The 16,664-nt window shown below is 38.0% G+C and overlaps 2 protein-coding genes across 9 annotated transcripts in view; one reads left to right on the forward strand and one right to left on the reverse strand.

Moving 5' to 3' along the window:
* The window catches only part of SLC5A8 (solute carrier family 5 member 8), a 115,364-nt gene that overhangs the window by 91,276 nt on the left and 7,424 nt on the right, over positions 1 to 16,664 (forward strand). The window contains exon 16 of the mRNA XM_021091084.1: positions 13,658 to 13,854. The gene's annotated coding sequence lies outside the window, so the exon portion shown is untranslated. The remainder of the gene's footprint in view (positions 1 to 13,657; positions 13,855 to 16,664) is intronic.
* ANO4 (anoctamin 4) overlaps positions 1 to 16,664 on the reverse strand; it is a 437,454-nt gene that overhangs the window by 12,385 nt on the left and 408,405 nt on the right. For all 8 annotated transcript variants that reach the window (XM_021092699.1, XM_021092697.1, XM_021092698.1 and 5 more), the window contains 2 exons: positions 15,975 to 16,122; positions 9,405 to 9,524 (listed from right to left, as the gene is read on the reverse strand). In XM_021092699.1, the coding sequence (XP_020948358.1) occupies positions 9,405 to 9,524; positions 15,975 to 16,122 (268 nt within the window). The remainder of the gene's footprint in view (positions 1 to 9,404; positions 9,525 to 15,974; positions 16,123 to 16,664) is intronic.

The raw sequence follows: 16,664 nt of genomic DNA on the forward strand, positions 1-16,664 counted from the left end.
GTCCTGGCTATTGTAATGATACATTAGATATCGGGGTACAGACTATCTTTTTTAGTGCATTTGTTTCCTTTGGATAAATACCCAGAAGTGGAATTGCTGAATTATATGGAAGTTCTATTATTAACTTTTTGAGGACCATCCCTACTAGTTCCGTAGAAGCTGCACAATTTATATTCCCACCAACAGTGCGCAGGATTTCCCTTTTCTTCACATCCTTGCCAACATTTGTTACTCCTGGTCTTTTTGATAATAACCATTCTTACAAGTGTGAGATGATACCTCATTGTGGTTTTCATTTGCATTTCCTTGATGATTAGTGATGTTGAGTATATTTTCGTGTACCTGTTGACCATCTGTATGCCCTCTTTGGAAAAAATGTTCAGATCCTCTACCCACTTAAAAAAAAATCACATTTTTTTCTCCTGCTGAATTATATGTGTTCTTTATATATTTAGGATATTAACTTTTTATCAGATAGACAATGTGAAAGTATTTTCTCCTATTCAGTAGGTTGCCTTTTCATTTTGTTGATGATTTCCTTTGCTTTGCAGAAGATTGATGTAGTTCCACTTGTTTATTTTTGCTTTTGTTGCTTTGTTTTTGTTGTCAGATTCAAGAAACCATCACTAAGACTGATGTCAAGGGGCTTACTGTCTGTTTTCTTCTAGGAGTTTGGTGGTTTCAGGTCTTACCTTCAAATCTTTAATTCATTTTGAGTTAATTTTTGTGTACGGTGTAAGACAGTGGTTCAGTTTCATCTTTTGCATGCGGCTGTCCAGTTTTCCCACCACCACTTATTGAAGAGGCTGTCTTTTCACCATTGCATACTCTTGGTATTCCCTCATTTATACTTTGATTTGGATGTCATTATGTCTTAGGTCCTTTGTCATAAATTGATCATATATGTGTGGGTTTATTTCTGAGCTCTTGATTCTGATCCATTGACCTGTTTCTGTTTTTGTATGACAATTAGTATTATTAATTACTATTACAATTAGTATTTATACTGTTTTGATTATTATTTCCTTGTAATATATTTTGAAATAAGAAGGAGATGTCTCCAGCTTTGTTCTTCTTTCTGAAGATCACTTTGGCTAGTCTGGGTCTTTTGTGGTTCCATACAAATTTTAAGATTATTTATTTTACTTGTGTGAAAAATGTCATTGGAATTTTGATAAGGATTGCAATGAATCTGTATATTTTTTCAGGTAGCATAGACATTTTAACAATATTCTTAAAATCTATGAGCATGAATTTTTTTTTATTTACCTATGTCTTCAGTCTATTTCATCAGTGTACAGATCTTTCATCACCTTGGTTAAATTTACTCCTGGGTACTTTATTCTTCTTGTGCAGTTGTAAATGGTTCTTTTTATTTTTTTTTAACTTTTTCTTTTTTTGCTTTTTTTAGGGCCACACCTGTGGCATATGGAAGTTCTCAGGCTAGGGGGCGAATCAGAGCTGTAGCTGCCAGCCTGCACCACAGCCACAGCAACGTGGGATCTGAGCATTGGGATCTGAAACCTACACCATAACTCACAGCAATGCCAGATCCTTAACCCACTAAGCGAGGCCAGGGATTAAACCTGCATCCTTAGGGGTAGATACTAGTCGGATTTGTTTCTGTTGTACCACAGTGGGAACTCCCTTACTTTCTATTTCTGATAGTTTATTATCTAGTGTATAGAATCATAACTTATTTTCATATATTTACTTTGTATCATGCAACCTTACTGGATTTGTTTATTCTTAACTTTCTGATTTTTTGTATATAATCTCATGTCATCTGCAAACAGTGACCATTTTACTTTTTCCTTTCTCATTTGGATGTTATTTATTTATTTATTTATTTATTTTTGCCTAGAACTTCCAATACTGTGTTGAATAAAAGTGACGAGAGCCTTCTTGTCTTGTTCCTGATCTTAGAGGAAAAGCTTCTAACTTTTCACCTTTGAGTATAATGTTAGCTATGTGCTTGCCACATGTGGCCTTCATTATGTTGACGTGCATGTGTTCACTCTACACCCACTTTGTTGAGAGTTTTTATCATAATTGTTAGTGAATTTAGTCAAATGCTTTTTCTGATCCATTGAGATGACTGTATGATTTTTATCCTTTATTTTGTTAATGTGGTATATCATGTTGATTTGCATATATTGAACCATCCTTGCATTCCTGAAATAAATCCCACTTGATTATGGTACATGATCCTTTTAATGTATAGTTGAATTTAGTTTGCTAATATTTTTTTTCATTTAAAAAATTATTGAAGTATAGTTGATTTATAATATGTTAATTTCTGCTGTATAGCAAAGTAATTCAGTTATACACATATAACTATCCATTCTTTTTCAGATTCTTTTGCCATATAGGTTATTACGAAATATTGAGTAGAGTTCCCTGCTATACAGCAGATTCCTGTTGACCAGCCATTCCACATACAATAGTCTGCATATGCCAATCCCAAACTCCCAATTCCTCCCTACCATTCCCCTTTGGTAACCAGAAGCTTATTTTCTATGTCTGCTTCTGCTTTGTAAATAAGTTCATTTAGTATTTTTTAAGATTACACATATAAGTGATGTCATATGATACTTGACTTTCTCTGTCCAACTTACTTAGTATGATAATCTCTGGGTCCATTCATGTTGTTACAATTGGCATTATTTCATTCTTTATGGCTGAGTAATATTCCATTGTATATATGTACCACATCTTCTTTATCCACTTCTCTGTCAATGGACATTTAGGTTGCCTCCATGTCTTGGCTATTGTAAACAGTGCTGCAATGAACAGTGGGGTGCATGTATGTTTCTGGATTATTGTTTTGTCCAGATATATTCCCAGGAGTGGGAGTGCTAGATCATGCAGTAGATCTATTTTTAGTTTTTGGAGGAACCTACATACTTTTTTTCCAGAGTGGTTGTGTCAATTTACATTCCTATCAGTGTAGGAGGGTTCCCTTTTTTCTGTGTTTCTCCAGCATTTATTGTTTGTAGGCGTTTTGATGGTGGCCATTCTGATTAGTGTGAGGTGATACCTCATTGTAGGCTTTATTTGTGTTTCCTAATTAGTGATGTTGAGCATTTTTTCATTGCTTTTTGCCATCTTTGTGTTTTCTTTGGAGAAGTATCTATTTAGATCTTCTGCCCATCTTTTAAATGATTTCTTTAAATATAAAGCTGTATGAGATGTTCATATATTTTGGAGATTAATCCCTTGTCCAACCCTTCATTTGCAAAGATTTTATCCCATTTTGTGGGTTGTCTTTTTGTTTTGCTTATGGTTTCCTTTGCTGTGCTAAAACTTTTTAGGTTTAGTTAGGTCCCAGTTGTTTATTTGCTTTTATGATCATTATCCTAGGAGATGAATCAGAAAAAATATTGCTGGAGTTCCTTTTGTGGCTCAGTGGAAATGAATCTGTCTAATGTACATGAGGATGCAGGTTCAATCCCTGGCCTCGCTCAGTGGGTTACAGATCCAGTGTTGCCATGAGCTGTGGTGTAGGTCGCAGATGTGATTCGGCCCTGCATTGCTGTGTCTGTGGTTTAGACCAGCAGCTACAGCACTGATTCAACCCCTAGCCTGGGAACCTCCATATGCCACAGGTGTTTCCCTAAAAAGACAAGATGACAAAAAAGAAAAGAAAATACAACATACCAAAATATGGGATGCAGCGAATGCAGTTCTAAGAGGAAAGTTCATAGCAGTAAATGCCTACCTCAGGAAAAAAGGAAGCCTTCAAGTCCCTTCTAGTCCCTTATACCTCAAGGGACTAGAAAAACAAAGCCCAAAGTTACTAGAAAAAAGGAAATAAATATCAGAATGGAAATAAATGAAATAAGACTAAAAAGAGCATATAAAAAGATGAAACTAAGAGCTGGTTCTTGGAGTTCCATGATGATCTAGTGGTTAAGGATCCAGCATTGCCACTGCTGTGGCTCACAGCTGTGGTACAGGTTCTATCTCTAACCCATGAACTTTTGTATGCTATGGGCATGGCCAGAAAAAAAAAAGAGCTGGTACTTTTAACAATTTTTAGACAAAATCAACAAAACTTAGCTAGACTCACCAAGAAACACAGAAGACTCAAAATCAGAAATGAAGAGGATATTTTATCGATGACACCTCAGAAATACAAAGGATCGTAAGAGATTATTGTAAACAATTATGTGCCAATAAATTTGACAATCTAGAAAAGATGAAAAAAAATCATAAAAATATACTGCCTACCAAGACTGAATCAGGAAGAAAGAAAATCTGAATTGACCAAGTACTAGTAAGTAGAATGAATCATACTATCAAAAACCTCCCAACAAAAAAACGTCCAGGATAGCTTCACTGGTGAATTCTACCAAATATTCAAAGAATTAGTACCAGTTTTTCTCAAACTCTTCCTCAAAGTAGGAGGGAATTCTTCCAAACTCATTTTACATGTCCAGCATTCCCCAAAATTCACACAAGGACACAAGAAAAGAAATTAAAGGCCAATATCCCTGATGAACATAAATGCAGAAATCCTCAAGAAAATATTAGCAACTGAATTACCAATAGCATTTTTCACAGAACTAGAACAAAAAAACTAAGTTGTAAGGAAACACAAAAGACCCCAATAGATGAATCCTGAGAAAGAAAAATGGAGTTGGAGGAGCTAGGCTCCCTGACTTCAGATCATACTGCAAAGCTGCAGTCATCAAAACAATATGGTACTTGCACAAAAACAAACATAAATCAGTGGAACAGTATAGAAAGCCCATAAATAAACCTATGCACCTGTGGACTATTAATCTACAACAAAGGAGGCAAGAATATACAATAGAGAAAATACAGTCTTTTTAAAAAGTGGTACTGGAAAAACTGGAAAGCTACATGTAAAAGAATGAAATTAGAACACTCTCTAACACCATACACAAAAATAAACTCAAAAGAGATTAAAGACCTAAACTTCAGGCCATAAACTATAAAACTCTTAGAAAAGAAATTATAGGCAGAACACCCTTTGACATAAATCACAGAAATATCTTTTTTTTTTTTTTTGTCTTTTTTGTTTTTTTATGGCCGCACCCAAGGCATATGGAGGTTCCCAGGCTAGGGGGTCAAATTGGATCTGTAGCTACTGATCTACACCACAGCCATAGCAACACCAGATCCGAGCTGTGTCTGAGACCTACACCACAGCTCATGGCAATGCCAGATCCTTAACCCACTGAGCAGGGCCAGGGATTGAACCTGCGTCCTCATGGATACTAGTCTGGTTCTTTAACCCCTGATCCACAATGGGAACTCCTGGTATGTTGTATTTTCATTTTCAAATGTCTGAAGATGTTTTTTGATTTCTCTTTTGATTTCTTCTTTGACTTATTGGTTGTTCAGTAGCATGCTGTTTAATTTCCATACATCTGTGAGTTTTCTAGTTTTCTTCCTGTAATTGATTTTCACTTCATAGAACTAATGGTCAGAAAAGATGCTCAATATGATTTTAAGCTTAAATGTATTAAGATTTGTATTGTGACATAATATGGTCTTTAGAAGATGTATATCCTATCACTTTTTGATGGAATGTTTTGTATTTCTCTGTTAAGTCCTTCTGTCTAACATGTCCTTTAAGATCACTGTTTATTGATTTTTTTTTTTTTTTGGTCTTGGAGATCAAGTGTGGTCTAAAAGTCTCCTAGTATTATTGTACTAATGTCTATTTCTTTCTTTAGGTCAATATTTGTTTTATATATTTAGGTACTTCTATATTGAGTGTTTTGAGAAATACATTCTCTTGCTGGATTGATCCCTTTATCATTATGTAATGATCTTCTTTATCTGTTACTTGTTTTTAAGTCTATTTTGTCTGATATATGTATGGACACTCCATCTTTCATTACATTTCCATTTTCATGGAATATTTTTTTTCCATCCATTCCTGTTCAGGCTGTGTGTGTTCTTACATCTGAGTGAGTGTTTTGTAGGCAGCATAGAGATAGGTCTTTTAAAAAAAATTATTCATTCAGGCACTCTACGACTTTCAATTGGAGAATTTAGTTCACTAACAGTGAAAGTAGTTATTGACAGGTATGGACCTATTTCTACTTTGTTCATTGTTTTCTGGCTCTTTTACAGTTTTTCTGTGTCACTTTCCCCTTCTCCTACTTTCTTCCTCTTGGGTTTTGATGACTTTCTTCAGTTTTATCATTAGATTCTATTACCTTTTGTATATCTATTACAGGTTTTTGCTTTGTTGTTAGCATGAGGTTCACATATAGCAACTTGTACTTTTCACAGTATTTTAAGTTGATAACAAGTTATGTTTGATTGCATTCTAAAGCTCTACATTTTAGAATTCTAAAGCTCTCCCCTACCAAGTTTTGTTTCTGATGTCACAATTTACATCTTTTTAATTTTTTATATCCTTTCACTAATTATTGTAGTTATAATTATTTTTATTAACTTTCATAACCTTCATGCTAGCTTTATAAGTGATTATTCTATTATCTTTTAATATATTTACTGGGGATATTTATCATTTCATAAGTTTTCTTGTTACTAAATAACAATCTTTAGTTTCAGTTTAAAGAAGTCCTTTTAACATTTCTTGTCATGATGATGAACTCTTTGCTTTCACTTGTTTGGAAAACTCTCTCTCCTCAACTCTGAAGAACAACTTTGCTGAGTATTTTTGCTTGGCAGTGTTTTTTCTTTCAGACCTTTAAATGTTTGGGGCCATTCCATTCTTTCCCACAAAGTTTCTTCTGAAAATCTGTTGATAGTCTTATGGGGGTTACCTTGAGGGGCAAACCTTAGAGATGTTGTAGGTTTGGTTTCAGACTACTGAAGTGAAGCGAATATTGCAACAAAGTGAAGTCACATGATTTTTTTTTGATTTCCCAGTGTATATGAAAGTCATATTTACAGTATTCTGTAGTCTATTAGGTGTGCAATAGCATTATTACTAAAAATGCTAATCATCATCTGAGCCTTTGGTGAGTTGTAATCTTTCTGCTGGTGGAGGGTCTTGCCTTGATGTTGATGGCTGCTAAATTGATCGGGGTGGGGGTTGCTGAAAGTTGGAGTGGCTGTGGCAATTTTTTAAAATGAAAAAAAAAATGAGGTTTGTTCCATTGAGTCTTCCTTTCATGAATGATTTCTCTGGAGCAGGCAATGCTGTTTAGTAACTTATCCATAGTTGAACCTCTTTCAAAATAACAGTCAATTCTCTCAAATCCTGTTGCTGCTTTTTCAACTAAGTTTATGTAATCATTTGTCACCATGTCAACATAATACATCTTCACCAGAAGTAGATTCTATCTCAAGGAGCCACTTTCTTTGCTTATCCCATAAGAAGTAACTCTATGCTCATTAATTTTTATCGTGAGATTGCAGTGATTTAGTCACATCTTCACCTTATAGTTCTAAGCTAGTTCTCTTGCTATGTCCACCACATCTGCATTTACTTCCTTCACTGAAGGCTTGAACCCCTCAGTCATCCATGAAGATTGAATCGACTTCTTCCAAACTGCTGTTAATGTTATTTTTCACCTCTTCTCATGAATCACTAATGTTCTTAATGGCAGCTAGAATGGTGAATACTTTTCCAGAATATTTTAGATTTATTCTGCTCAGCTCCATCAGAGGACTCACTGTCTATGGCAGCTTATAGCCTTATGAAATGTATTTCTTAAATCATTAGACTTGAAATTTGAAATGACTCCTTGAATGGGCTACAGAGTGGTTGTTGGGTTAGCAGGTAGGAAAACAACCTTAATCTCCTAATCTCCAGCAGAGAACTCAGAGTGTCCACGTGCATTGTCACTGAGCAATCATATTTTGAAAGGAATCTTTTTTTTCTGAGCAGTAGGTCTCAGCAGTGTGCTTAAAATATTCAGTAAACCATGTTGTAAGTAGAATATGATGAGATTCAAACCTTATTATTCCATTTATAGAATATAGGCAGAGTAGACTTAGCATAATTCTTAGGATTTTCAGAATGATAATTGAGCATTGGCTTCAAGTCACTAGCTGCATTATCCCCTAACAAAAGAGTCAGCCTGTCCTTTGAGGCTTTGAAGCTAGGCATTGACTTCTCCTCTCTAGCTATGAAAGTCCCAGATGGCCTCTTCTTCCAATAGAAGGATGTTTCATCTACATTGAAAATCTATTGTTTAGTGTAGTCACCTTCATAAACTGTTTGAGCTAGATCTCCTGAATAAATTGCTGCAGCTTCTATGTCAGCATTTGCATGTTATGGAGATGGCTTCTTTCCTTAAACCTCATGAACCAATCTCTGCTAGCTTCATACTTCTGCAGCTTCCTTATCTTTCTTGGCTTTCACAGAATTAAGAGAGTGAGGGCCTTGCTCTGGATTAGGCTTTAGCTTAAGGGAATATTGTAGTTTGTTCTTGTCTAAAAACCACTAAAACTTCCTTCAGGTGAGCAATAAGGCTGTTGTACTTTGTTATCATTTGGGTGTTCACTGGAGTAGCATTTTTAACTTCCTTCAAGAACTTTTCATTTATAACTTGGGGAATTGTTTGGCACAAGAGGCCTACCATTTGGCTTATCTCTGCTTTCAATGTCTTTCTCACTAAGCTTAGTCATCTCTAGCTTTTGATTTAAAGTGAGAGATGTGTGACTCTTCCTTTCTCTTGAACACTTAGTGGCCACTGTAGGGTTATGATCAATAACATTAATTTCAATATTGTCATGTCTCAGGGAATAGGGAGGCCCAAGGAGAGGAGGAGAGAGGGAGGAACAGCTAGTCAGTGGAGCAGTCAGAATAGAACACATACACCATTTATCAGTTAGGTTCACTGTTTTACATGTGCATGGTTCCTGGCACCCCCAAACAACTTCAATAGTAACATCAAAGATCACTGATCACAAGTCACCATGATAAATATATTAATAATGAAAAAATGTGAAATATGGTGAGATTTAGCAAAATGTGACAGAGCCATGAAGAGAGCAAATGGTACTGGAAAAATGGCGCTGACACACTTGCTTGACGCAAGGTTGCCAGAAACCTTCATTTTTTTTTAAAAAATGTAATATCTGGGAAGCATATAAAAATGAGATGTGCCTGTGTGCAACAAGTTGTTTTTCTCTTGTTGCTTTGAGTTTCCTCTCCTTGCCTTAACTTTGACACAATTATTATGTCTTGGTGTGGGTCTTTTTGGGATTTTCTTATATGGGCTTTCTGAATCTGAAAGTCTGGGTTTCACCCCAGAGGTTCTGTTTTAATTGGTCTGGGTCTCAGTCTGGTAAAGAGGAGATTTATAAAATCTTCCAGGGGATTTTAATGCATAATCAAGGTTGAGAACAACTGATTTAAACACACTTGGTTGAAAAGGGCCTCTGTCTGAATGTCACTTCTGCATGGCAGAGCCAGCTCAGCTGAGGCTGAGTGCCATTCTCACCTACAGTACTTGAGTGGAGTCCCCGAGAACTCACTGCCATCAGACTCAGGCTCAGATCGGTTCTCAAAGTCAGAAATCCGGAACACAGACAAGCTGGCATTCACATAGCCAACCATGCATCTAAAATAGAAAAAAATCAGACTTTATAATTAGAACTCTGATTACTTCTGCATCCAGTTCACTAAGGCTCTACTTCCGAGAAGTTTTGTAGTGGTAGGTGCCTTTAGGTGGCCCTGCCTTGACCCAGGCACTCAAGTTGGAATACGCTGAAAAAACACTTGGGTATGTTAAATGAGAAACAAATCATTTCTTTTGGTCTAGTCTTTTTTGTGTGCAGAATAGCCATACAAGAACACCACTACTGCAATCAATGCTTCAGTGAAATAGGTGAAAGACAGCATTACATGATCAACATAAGTGAGGTAAGTCACCACATCTTTCATTGATGATACACATATGCATAACCACATTCATTCATTAATGAATATCTGTACTTGCTCATGATGCCTTGAATATGACTGGTGTGAATATGACCTCCCTTCCCAACTCACATCACATGTTTCTGTCATGCTTGATTATGTTCCCTGCATGTATCATATGCTTCCATGCCTCCGCTCATGTTATCTTTTCTGTTGGGATTCCTTATTTATTTCTTACAACTAGAAAATAGTGCCCATCTTTCAATGGCCAACTGAGACTCCACCTCTTCGGTGAAGTCCTAATCCCCTCTGTCAGAAGACTCATGCCCTTCTCTCCATGGTGCCACTATACTTACTTCAAAATTGCCATATATCTTATACTACAGTTGGTTGCATACGTGTATGTCTTTTCTGGACGGTAGATTTTGTGTGTGTGTGATCAGAAGATGTGCCATAGATATATTTGTATGAGAGGACCTAGGACAGCTTCATGCAGTGTAGAAATCTGGTAAATACTGAATTCATTTGAATTGATTGGAGGAAAACTATAAAGTACCAGAGATGCTATCAAGGCCTTGAGAATGGACCAGGAGTAAATTGTTGGCTGGACCTCCCAGCAATTATAAGCCTCTTGGAACACATGGCTCTCTGTGCTGAGGGTCAGTATATTACAATACAAAAACTTGGGCTTTAGGGTCAAATTGCATCTCTGCTGCTTCCTAGCCATGTAATCTTGGCAAACTATGTATCTCCTTTAAGGAAAAAAAAAAGTTTGCCCTCATAGGTTCCTTAGGGGGATGAAATGAAATGACATATGTAAAGAAAGTGGTATTATGCTTAGCATATAGCAAGATCTTAATAAATGTGAGTGGATACTACTCACTTTTTTTCATGCACCTAGCAGGAGGTCAATAAATAATTATCAAATTGAATGAACAAATCATGGTCTTCAGACTCTTCATTAACATGTCTGGGGTGATTATCCTAAGCTGCTGAACACCAAGCCTGGATGATGATAAAAACATCATTCTGAGGACCCATGGGTTCTGTATGGTCTTGTTCTTGCTCAAGAAAAGCCACTGGTTTCATTGTGGCCTTAAAAGAAATGGCCTAAGCAGAAGGACCCCTTTGTTAAGTCACTCATGAGTGAAACATGCTCAGTGTGTGTGTAACATGCCCTACTTTCACTGGCAGCAGCCCCCCCCCATCACTCCTCATTCAAAATGATTTCTCTCTTACCTATTGACTACCTAGAACACGACATGAAAACAAATCAGTGCCTTGATGATGATTAGCTGTCACAGGGAGTAAGCCAGTTTTGTGAAATACTGAATAGAGCAGAGTCTTCTCTGGAGCTGAGCTGTGGGAAGGGAAAGGTGCTCTGGAAATTGGCAAAAAACAGGCCCCACGCTGCAATGGAATAATCACAACCTCTCCTACACTCTTCTCTCACAAAGCAGCCCTGAGCTTTACTGAGACTAAGACTGTCTAATGGCTGCTCTATTAAAAAAAAACAATAACAACAACAAAAAATAGGAGTTCCCATCACGGCTCAGCAGTAGTGAACCTGACTAGTATCCATGAGGATGCAGGTTCAATCCCTGGCCTCACTCAGTGGGTTAAGGATCCGGCATTGCTGTGAACTGTGGTGTAGGTCACAGATGCAGGTCGGATCTGGTGTGGCTGTGGTTGTGGTGTAGGCTGGCAGCTGCAGCTCTGATGTGACCCCTAGCCTGGGAACTTCCATATGGGTATGGACCTGAAAAGAAAGTAAAAATAAAACAAAAACTCAACTGAGAACCTAAATTCAAATGAAATACCTGTCTTACAGCCTGAACACCTTACCCTCAAAATAAAGAGGATACATTGTTGAACTATTTATTAAGCATATGCATATAATGTCAGTCATAAATCAAGCTGAAAATGTGCCTTTGGTGGGTGTGTACTTCTCCTGGGTGCAAAACCTTATACGTGGAACTAGTTCATGTACACAGAGTTGTCAGCTGTGTGAGTCTTCTTTCTAAATCCTGTCCAAACTCAGGGAAGAAGAGGGGGTGCTCACACTGAGCTGTTGGGACATTTCTCTAATTCTTTTCACTGTGGTCGTGGTAGAGTCTTAGCTTGTCAACATCAGACAGTTGAGACCATCATCAATTCAGGGAAATGAGGTTTCCCACACTTCATTGTATAAAGTTCAGCCAATGGCATCCCCGTGTCAACTTGGCAACCTACTGTTACAGCAGGAAGGCCACAGGCAACAGCAGATCCCAGGTCTGCTACTCAGTTTGCTGGCAGGAGGTCTATGTACCCTCACTGTGACACACTGCCCGCTCCAACTGAGAGAAGGACGAGGCTACTCTGATGATCAAGGAGAAGTGAGAGGAGTGGAGAAAAAAGCATCAAAGGAAGGGTCTCCTTAGAATGTAAAATAATGAAATCAGTTTTCTTTTTTCTTTTTTGGCCACACATGTGGCATGTGGAAGTTCCTGAGTCAGGAATTGAACCGCTGCAGTGACAAGCTGGATCCTTAACCTGCTGTACCACAAAGCAACTCTTGAGGTCAGTTTTCTTAAGAGGCTTGGAGATGGTCTCTGAAGCCATTTCTAGGACAGGAGATTCAGCAGATGTCTCATGAAAGGGTGGCATTGTTTGAATTAGAATGCAAACCTTTCCCAAGTAACTCATGAGAAGACGATTTCATTTGTGAAAATGTGAGAAATCTGGTTTTAAAAACATTCATTACTTATTTCTTTCTATTCGTTACTATGGGGGAAAAGGATGAACTAGTGATTATCAATTACAAAGGAGAGAACAGAACTAGAAGTTGACTTTTGAGTTTGGAGATTCCAGATCAAACTCACTGCAGAGTGTCTTTGAATTCTGCTACTAAATTTGCTTTTGAGGTTTCAGGCATTGTGACTCAAAGAGCAAGGGGGTAGAGCTGAAAGGGCAAAAAAGGGAGGGGCAAATAAGGTTAGGAGTATGCACTGAAAGTCATACGTGCTTCGTAGTTAATAAATGACTAATTTATTTGTGAATTAAATTATAAATTTATAGATAACAAATTAGTGAGAAAAGAACAGAAGAAAGTGGACCTCTAACTGAAAATGTCAGATGTTATGAAAAAGGAAGATTAGACCATTGAACTGTAAGTTTTATCTTTTGAAATACACCTTTGCAGTTGGTTATAGTATTGATCTGTTTGATTTATGGCTTAGATAAAGACATCATTTACAGTTCATTGAGGTATCTGTAGCTCATTTTGTGAAAATGTGAGCACCGTGTCCTTGACCAAGGCTCGAACTCATTATGTTATCACTATTTCTATAGGAAAACCACCTTGATTTATATTACTGTATCAGGTATATACCTCACAGTAATTCTAAGACCTGCCTTTATCATTAGAGAATGTTCCCACACTCTAATCCATGTGTCTCTGATAACAAAGTAAACTATTGTATTCTTTGAGGGTGAGGGATCAAACTGGTAATTTGTGCTTTCTGGAGAAAAAAATTAGTTTGCTGATTGAAATTTTAACTCTGAATGACAGAACTATTTTATACTATACATCTTCAACTTTACTTCACAATTTCTGTCTCCTGATGTCTGCCCAGAAGTGATTTTAATTCCCCAAAGGCCTTTCTGAAGGGCTCCTGGGAAGATACCCTGATAAAGGAAGTAGCTTCATTTTGCAAACAATGAACAGTCTGATCATGAGCGGCTGGAAAGACAATGTCTTAAGAGGGAAGATGAAAACATTTAAAAAAAAAAATCTTGGGGCACCCACTGTGTGGAGACCAATGCCTCAAACTACAGTATTCCTTCCATGTGCAGATTTGGCTGGAAAATGAGACTGCCTTCCCCACTGTGCTGCTGAAGACGTGTTGACTGAGCATCTGTGAGAGCAGAGAGCCTGTGGTTGGAAGGCACAGCCAGGAACAGAAGCATAAGGACAGGGGGCATGTGAACTGAGGGTCCTTGGAAATTGGAGTGAAGCCCTCATTCATGGAAGAGCCAGGGACACTTGAAAGGTAAGGAGACATGGAGGAAGCCTGGAGTTTTGGAGAGAGGTAATTGGTTTCGTAGGAGTACTTTTGATTTAGGATCCATTTACATTGAAATAGGGCATTTCCACAGCCGGATTAAACCTTAATAAGTGGGATTTGACTATGACTGTGCATGCTACTCCAGAAACCTAGGACATCTGAAATTGGACAATGCTGCTCCTGAGTTCAGTCATCTCCGAAGTATTTCTAAATGAGAAAAAGAAAAAACCTTCAAATAGATAATAGAGTAGCTGGTGGGGCAGAAAATAAGATTCATGAGGAAACATACCCAAATGTAACTATATGAAAACAAGAAAAATGACCCATGGATTAGAAGATAAAAAGGAGATCTATAAATACTGAAGGGGGCAAAAGGCTCTTAAGAGAAAGGCTGTTTTAAAAAAAAAAAAAGCCTGGAGAGCCCAATAAAAATGAATTGAGGCAATTTAGATAAATTCTAATCACCAGGAACATTGTCTCAAGTCTTCTAGGCTGTCAAAATTCTAAAGATTGTATTCAACTGCATGTACATGTTCCCACATTTATTTTTTTGGTTGCCTCCAGAACAAGGCAGGTTTCACCACACTTAAAATAGAGGTGGGGGGAAGGAAATAACCATCAGGATTTAAAGCCCAGGGAGTGGACTGTTAGATGCATTGGAATATCACTCAGTGGCCGTGTCCCCAAAGGCTGTGAAGTTCAGGATGGGGAGTGTGGTATGGTCCAGGCTTCACCTTTATGTGCGCTCCATCAGTTACTCTGCCTTGTGATTCTGGATTTAACTTCGCAGTCTCTTTCTGCTCTTGAAAGTGAAAGTAGTGTCCTGCTCCCACATTGTTTTGAGAATCAAATGCAAAACATACGTGAAAGTGGGCCAAAGGTAAGCTTTTGAGGTTAAGTCCAGCAGAGAATGTTGACAACAGTTACCGTTAGAAAGAAATGCATGCATAGTACAACATAAGTATTTAAATCTCTTAAAATGGGATGGTGTGTTCACTTCAAGTTGCTAAATAACCAGTATTTAATGGCCACATGGTTAGTGAAGTAAAGAATTTTACAGAAACTTCCTCAAGAAGCTGGATTGTGAGGTTGACCTCATTCAGTCATCCATGCCTTTGAGCATTTCTGTAGCATTGATAACAAAACTGGACCTAGGCCAGGTGTCCACAAATTCAGCTACTTGATTTGGTGGCACTGTACTCTTTGGGGACTAACTGAACTACAGTGGCTAAAAAGGATGAATTAGTTTGGCTTAGACTACTAGGAGGTCAGGGCTGCTTGTATGAAGATGCAGTAGCCCAAGTGACATGATTTCTGGGCACTGAAAAGACTCTGATTCCCAACATACATTCCACTCTGACCTACCAGGTATTTAAATCCCACAGTTAAAATTAGATTATTTTGACATAAGCCAAACAGGTCCCCTCCATTAAAATATTGTTAGAACTTATCTTTTTTCCAAGCATATCGAAATGAAATCCAGGGGACATGTTATAACTGTGCCTAGGTTTTAATCTGATCAGAAACACAGAGCCCTGGCTTTTGGAATCATTGAGGTGATGCCATAGACCTGAGCTCTCCGGGAGCTCTCACCCAGTTTGACTGTGGTAATAGAGGTCAAGTCAATAGCCAGGAAAGAATCACTCATTACTTATTCCATATATATGTATGAGTACCTTGTGGGTATGGGACACATGGGTGTGCATTTCCCGTATAAAATTTGCAGAATCCCCATATAATGGTACAAGGGGAATCAGATTGTAACTGTCCTCTGATAAACTCATAAACAATACATCATCTACTGCTTTTTTTTTGCTGCACACTTTAGCAGACCACACATTTCTGAATTCACGGTGTGCAGGAGTGGGGAAAATGATGGAGGGCTGTTCTCACATTGGAGTTCATCTAAAATTTGTATAACTTGTATGAGCCCTCCACCCCTTCTTTGCCTGAAAGAGTTATTACATCATAATTCCATCTCCCTCACCACAGGCCTTCTTGTCTTGGGCTTGTGGCCCATGAACTCCATGGCAAAGTGTTCAACAGCACACAATGGCTAGGAAATGGAGAGTTCATGATGGCTTTATGGTCATCATGAAACTTACTTTTGCCCAGCTTCTCCTTGGCCCGCACAAGGTCCATACTTGTAAGCATACACCAAGCGAGGGATAAAGTCAGATGTGATCGCGATGACAAATGCGTTGGTAATAACAGAGAGAATTCCAATGCCTTCAAGAATTCCATACCAAATGCCTATTCAAAGAGAAGGGTTGAATTAATTCCAGACACAACAGAGGTAATAAGTGTGAAGACAACTGGGGTAACTAATTTTCAACAATCCTTTCCATGGGTCCTTCCATCATCTCAAATACTGATACCTGCAATGGGGAGTAAGAATTTATAATTGCGAACACATTGGCATGGAAGGAGTTTGTGTGGAAGTGCAAATACTCATGACTTAAAAACTCAATCAGGTTCAGACATAAGCAGAGAATCCTGGTGGATGATAAGGCACCAAACATCACCTGAGAAGACTGGCATACATAATATCCAGTTGCCACTGGACTGGGAGCTCCTTCAAAGTACTTATAAAGTCCCTCACGTTCATCTTTATGGGCCAAGTTCCTGATGCACTGACCCCAGAGTAGGTGCTCATTGAATGTGTGTTCGTTTCATAGGGAGGTTAAAAGACCACTGTGAGCTAAGCACATGCACACTGAATTCTCTTCCACATATGGTGGCTGTGCATTGGCTGCTCTCTCCTAAGGACCAGATGCAGAAATGAAGAAAAGATA

This window comes from Sus scrofa, chromosome 5 (genome assembly GCF_000003025.6).
Source record: "Sus scrofa isolate TJ Tabasco breed Duroc chromosome 5, Sscrofa11.1, whole genome shotgun sequence".
NCBI lineage: Eukaryota > Metazoa > Chordata > Mammalia > Artiodactyla > Suidae > Sus > Sus scrofa.